The sequence below is a fragment of the Ursus maritimus genome, unplaced genomic scaffold (assembly GCF_017311325.1).
Source record: "Ursus maritimus isolate PB19 unplaced genomic scaffold, ASM1731132v1 scaffold_7, whole genome shotgun sequence".
Classification (NCBI taxonomy): domain Eukaryota; kingdom Metazoa; phylum Chordata; class Mammalia; order Carnivora; family Ursidae; genus Ursus; species Ursus maritimus.
The window spans coordinates 33,256,168-33,262,427 of NW_024426885.1; the positions used below are offsets into that span (position 1 = coordinate 33,256,168).

General features: G+C 43.8%; 1 protein-coding gene across 1 annotated transcript in view; it reads left to right on the forward strand.

The window, feature by feature from the left end:
- MYOF (myoferlin) overlaps positions 1–4,951 on the forward strand; it is a 152,194-nt gene extending 147,243 nt beyond the window's left edge. The window contains exons 51-54 of the mRNA XM_040623930.1: positions 182–372; positions 2,189–2,298; positions 2,678–2,825; positions 4,207–4,951. Coding sequence (XP_040479864.1) covers positions 182–372; positions 2,189–2,298; positions 2,678–2,825; positions 4,207–4,245 — 488 coding nt within the window. The 3' untranslated portion in view covers positions 4,246–4,951. The remainder of the gene's footprint in view (positions 1–181; positions 373–2,188; positions 2,299–2,677; positions 2,826–4,206) is intronic.
- The last annotated feature ends 1,309 nt before the right edge of the window (positions 4,952–6,260 follow it).

The window sequence follows — 6,260 nt, forward strand, 5'->3', positions numbered from 1 at the left end:
CTACCACTTTCCATCTTGTCTGGAAGGACTTTTAAATGTCTACTGGGATCCTTTTCTCTAACTCACCCATCACCTGCTCAAAATCACTGTCTGCCTCTCCTCTGACAAGAACATTCTGTTCACTTGTGAACAATGGCTGATCTACTGAAGCTTATTTGGGTCTAATTGTTTCCTTGGCTAGGTTTCCTGGAACTTGACTTGCATCGCACCATCATTCCAGCAAAATCATCAGAGAAATGCAATTTGGACATGATTCCAGACCTCAAAGCCATGAACCCCCTTAAAGCAAAAACCGCCTCACTGTTTGAGCAGAAGTCCATGAAAGGCTGGTGGCCCTGCTATGCAGATAAAGATGGCTCTCGCGTGATGGCTGTATGACTATTTCCCAGTTCTGGGTCATTCATTCCTTTTGTCATTTAGGCTCTGCCCTCTCTCAATCGATGCCAGATAAGATAAGGAAGTGTTAAATTGATGAGACCTTACGTTATAGGAATGGTTTGTACTAGGATCACAAGAGAAAGTGGCCGATGACAAGAGCATATGTTTGGGGTTGTGTGGAAGGTGGTGGAGGACTGGAATGGAAAAGCTGGGAGCCCGAGTGGCTATACTGTATTTCTTGAGGACCCTCCTTCACCGGGAAGGCTGTTATCCTGAGCTTTTGGTACAATTCAATACAGAAAAAGGAACTTCAAATTCAAACTCTTCTTGTTTAAAAAAATAAATTTAAAAAGGTGGAGGAAACAGGGAGCCCTGACATCCACTGGACACAAAGGCCGAAACTTACAAGCAAATTTGGAGAGCTCCCAGATAGAGTGTGATAGAGAAGCACGAGTCCGGGTTACCATGCCGTGTCACAGAAGACTACCTCATTCATCATGTACTATTGCTATTAATAACACCTAACATCCTAGATCATTGATTATGAGCCAGCCAACATGCTAAGTGCCTCACGTTCATAATCCTGTTTTTGAAAACAACTTGAAGGTCTAACTTACATAAAATGCACCTATTTATAGTGCACAATTCCATGAGTTTTGACTAATAGAGACACTCCTGAGACCACCACCAGAATCAAGATCCAGAACATTCCCACTGCTCTAGAAGTTTCCTTGTGCCCTCTGCAGTCTACTATTCCCTCCACCCCTGGTCCAGGAAACCACTTAACTGTTTTCTGCCACTACAGAGTAGTTTACACATAATCTCGTTTAGTTCTGACCAATTCCAGAAAGTAGACATTATCTCCATTTTGTAGATTCAAGAAACAGGCTGGGATATAACATTATATGTTAACTATGCTTAAAAATTTTTTAAATTTTCTTAAAGAATAAAAAAAAATACTGAGCTAGGTAAAATAAAAACCAGCCCTCAAAACAGGCTGGGGGAGATGTAGCAACTTGCCACAGACCCCTCACTTCGTCTGACTTGTCAGCGTGGGAGTCACTTGGCTCCACCACCGAACCGTTGGTCAGGGTTGGGGTCCTCAGACTATTGGTGACCTAGTGGGCATTCCGGGGTCCTAGAAAGCCCGTGACAAGCCTGGCCATAAAGGTGGGCAACTTTCTAGACCTCTTTCAGCTTCAGCATCCTCAAGTGCACGTGAGGGTCGTCACAGTACCTGCTTTATAGGGCTGCTGTGAGCCTCACACAGGATTATCCACATAGAAGCCTTAAATGGTGTCCAGAGCATCGCTTAGGAACCCGTGTGAACACAGAGGCGGCATTCATTCGCTCGCTTGTTCATGCGTATACAGTGTACACAGGTACCCACGGAGTGCCCTCCCTGCTCCATACAGTGGGGCGAGCGTGGCTAAGCGGGAAGCGTGGAGGCTCAGTTAGTGCTACGTGGTGTTGTCAGCAGTATTTAGGTTAATCTGGTCCAAATAAAGTTACAAAGGACTGTGTGTGAGCAGGCAAGGAGATGGATATGAGAAAGTTAGAAGATGGGCTTCAGAGAATGAGAAGCAGCAGGGGGAGGGAAAGCAATTTGTCCTCTCAGATTCCCATAAGGGGTCAGTTCAGAAACACATGGAAGAGGAAATGTGATGAAATCTCTTGAGGAAAATTTAAGGCAATCTAAGGATTATTTTACAAGAATAAAAAACATTGCTCAGGGAATACTCCTTGGTTTGAAATGAAAATATTTGTGAAACGTGATGTCATGTGTTTAACCTGTTCTGCTTTACTGAAGGGGAAAGTGGAGATGACGTTGGAAATCCTCAATGAGAAGGAGGCGGACGAGAGGCCAGCCGGGAAGGGACGAGATGAACCCAACATGAACCCCAAGCTGGACCCACCAAAGTGAGAGGCCCTCTTTGTTCTCCATGATGTCTGATCCCCAAACACCTGCAGTCTGAAAGCCCCCTTCCAATACATTTAATGGAATGGATTCAGCGTTGTCTTAATTTTGCACTTAATGGGGGAGGTGGGGGATGGAGAGCTTGCTGATCCAGCTTCATTTTAACCTTTCTCCTTTCCCACAAAACCAAAGTCCAGAGTATCTTCAGCATCCTGGGAGGCCATAAAACGTTAAAAAATCTTTCTCAGCCAACTAAGGGGAATAATGTCTTTTCTTGACTTTATCAGTATTATTAATTGTCCTTAAAAGTGTGATAGGTTCCGAGGTAAAAGGGCTGTCCCACCCGAGCTGGGTAGGTAAAACCATTTCTTTGCAATGCAGCCGACCGGAAACCTCCTTCCTCTGGTTCACCAACCCGTGTAAGACCATGAAGTTCATCGTGTGGCGCCGGTTTAAGTGGGTCATCATCGGCCTGCTCATCTTGCTGGTCCTGCTGCTCTTCGTGGCCGTGCTCCTATACTCCTTACCGGTACGAGTCCTCGGCCTCACGTCGTGGCTTTTTGTGTGTGAATGATGGCTCGTCACTCACCTTGGTTCTTGCCTCGGTTGCTGTTCGGGAGACTGACCTACTTAGCGGCTGTGGCGCTGCAACCCTTCAACCCACGGGAAATTTAAAGTGATGTGTGTTGTGATGAGAATGACAGTCTTAGGGTATCATGAATTACAGGCAGAATTCCTGGTTCGAAAAAAATTTTGGTTTCAGGAATTCTAGGAGAACTCCTTCAGACCCTTAGCAATGTGGGTCAGGATAAAGCCAGCATTTCTGACTGATCTTCCTTGTCCCAAACCATCCTGCAAGCTAACTCTTTATCCTAGCACCCACAGATCCCCAAATGTGGGCTCAGTATAGGTCTACATTAACCCTGAACTTAACTTTAACTAGATTGGGTAATCTAGCTAGTTCCCCCCAGCTCCCCCGCAGGTATTGCCCTCACCTGCCAGGACACCTTTGCCAGTGCTAGTCCCTTGCCCGTGCTGTGTCTATCAAAACTTTACTTGTTCTTCAAGGCTTGCCTCCCATAACCTCTCCCTTCAGTTTTCCTCCATCACCTCAGTCATAAGCGCGAGTCTAGATGGAAGGTTTGCTGGTGTGCCTAGAAGTCGTACCTTTGTTCTCTCATTCAAGGGATTTATTGAGCATCTACTACAGGCTAGGAATTGGGATGTTGAGATGACCAAGGCATGATTTCTTGGCCACGAGCAGTTCATGGTCTGGGGACAAGCAGACATATGAATAAGTAAATTGCTACGAAAGGCAAGCTTTTATAGAGACAGGAAGGGTGAGCACAGGATCCTATGGCTGAGGGTGGTTTCACCAAGGAGGCGAAGCCCATTTTGCCAAGTGGAGAAGGGACAGTCCAGGCATTTAACGACTCTTCCTTCGATTAGTATTGGTAATAATACAGCTGTTTTGTGTAGGGTAACATTGTCACAACCACAACAGCAGAGATGTGAGGTCTCTATTTGTCCCCAGTATCATACTTTGTTTGTTAATGCACACGTACACTGGTTTCTACTTGCCAGCAGTCCAATCTGTCTTGACCATTTAAAAAACAGTAATTTCTTCTTACTGATTTAGAGTCTGTTGATTTAAACCAGTGGTTCTCAGTGGGGGGCAGTTTTGCTCTCGGGAGGGTGGCTGGCAGTGTCTGGAGACATTCTGGTTGGCACACGTGGGAGGTGCCACAGACACGGGGCAGATAGAGGCCAGGAACGCTGCACACACCGCAGTGCACAGGCCAGTCCCTGACGGTGAAGAGTCAGGTGGTTCTAAATGTCAGTAGTGCCAAGGCTGAGAAACCCTAACATAACTATTTAATTTTTTAACATTCTTTCTGTTTTCTTTTTAGAATTATTTGTCAATGAAGATTGTGAAGCCAAATGCATAGTGAAAGCAAAATGCTTCTTTTCAAGTCATCCAGCAATGAGGGAATCCTGTCTCCCTTTATGGACCGAAACCAAGACCGATTTTGTTTGTGTCTGACACTGATCCCGGCAAGAGGCTTGTTAGGGTTACTTCACTGAGGCCGGGAGTTCCCAGAGGGTCTAGGTCCTGAAAAGTCTGGCCAACAAGCAACATTTTTATTATCTTTTGAAGTATTAAGTTTTAACCACATTTTTCAGGATATTTTTCAAGGTGGCTGGTTCCATTTAAAAAGCATCTTTTTTATGGGTCCTTAATTTTATAATTTTTAGAAATTGCTGAAATCAAATTAGACAATTTCTGCATCTTAACTTCATATACTACTTATTTGCAATCAACAAAAAGGACTGTGCGTTATAAAATAGAATAGTCAGAGTCATTCTTATTTATGCCTGCAACAATTTTTACAATATTTTATACAGATGAATGTCATGAGACACTATTCCATCTCTGTGATGAACCCAAATAAAAACATTTCATCTTCGATACATAGCTGTCATTGTAGCTGTGCGCTGAGCTGGGAAGAGGCGGTTCCTAGTCCTCTGGGTCTCCGTGGATGGAGTACTACAGCATACCACTCGGCCATAAACTTTTCATACATGTGCTGCCAAATCTTAGCCAGTGGGCCAAACTGAGGCTAATAAATTATAAGCTAATGCTTATTAAAAATACTTATTCTGTGCATGGCATTGTTTCAAAAGCTTTATGTGTATTAACTCCTTTAATCCTCAAGATAATCCTATAAAGGTAGGTAACATCAACCCCATTTTACAGTTGAAGCAATGGAGGCACAAAGGTAGAAGTAACTTGCATAAGGCCATACAACCAATAAATGGTAGAGCTGGAATTTGAACCCAGGCAGTCTGGGTTCTTTCCTTCTTAACTTCTCTTAACCACCACACTATTCCACCAGTGGGAAGTCTATCAAGAGGGGCATGGAGCTGAATGGTCAAGTAAGGAATGACAGTAGCAACCAGTGTGGCTCCCTGCCAACACCAAGCACAGTCAGCGTGCCTTCTAGAACATCGTCCTGATACTACCTGAGATCATGGTGAGATCAACAAACAGTTCTACACACAGAACCAGGAGGAGCAAGAAATGGTACAATAATGCTGATGCTTCTGGACATTTAGATAACACTATACCACCATGCTGTCTTTGCATTATTGCCGAATTGTTTCCTATTTTGAATATTTTATGTTCTCCCCCAAATTTTAACATTCTAAGTGTGCTTGATACGTAAAATGGTGGAGAGCCACAGCACTATCTAAATCAGAATGCTCGCCATTTCCCCCAGGCACCTTGTACGCTCCTCCCCGCGTCTGGCCATGTGATCACCCACCCGAAGTGCCTCCATCCACCTGCACTGGTGGCAGCTCTGCCCGCCCTTGAAGTTCTGGTTCAGATGCCACTTTCTCCGGACACCTCTTAGGCCCCAAAGCGGTCCTTCAATATCAGATGCAAACATATTATCACAACCTTCCTGAAGAGAGATGTTAAAAGCCTTAAAAAAATGTTTGTGCCCTTTGACCCAGTAATTTCACTCCTATTAACTCCAAGGAAATGATCAGAAAGGCAGCCAGAGGTTCATGTACAAAAATGCATGTGACACTGTGCTTTATAATGGTACAAATCAGAAGCAACCTAAGTGCCCAAGTGGAGGGGAATGGCTGAATATATGGTAAAATCCCTATATTGGTGCAAGGATTAAAATATATCAATTTTTAACATTTTGTTACTGACATCGGAAAGTGCTAATATGTGAGACGCAACCCCAAGAAATCATAATACAAATCTATACAAAATAAGCCCCAAAATACATGGGTGTCTATAAAGAAATGCACCAAAATATTAGCAGTGTAAGGAGCTTATGCAAGATTTATACTTGTGCACACTGAAATAATTTATAAAAGCAAATCAACATTGGAAGTTCCTAACAATTTTTCCCCTAAAACTAAGAGATCGAGTTTGAGAAATATT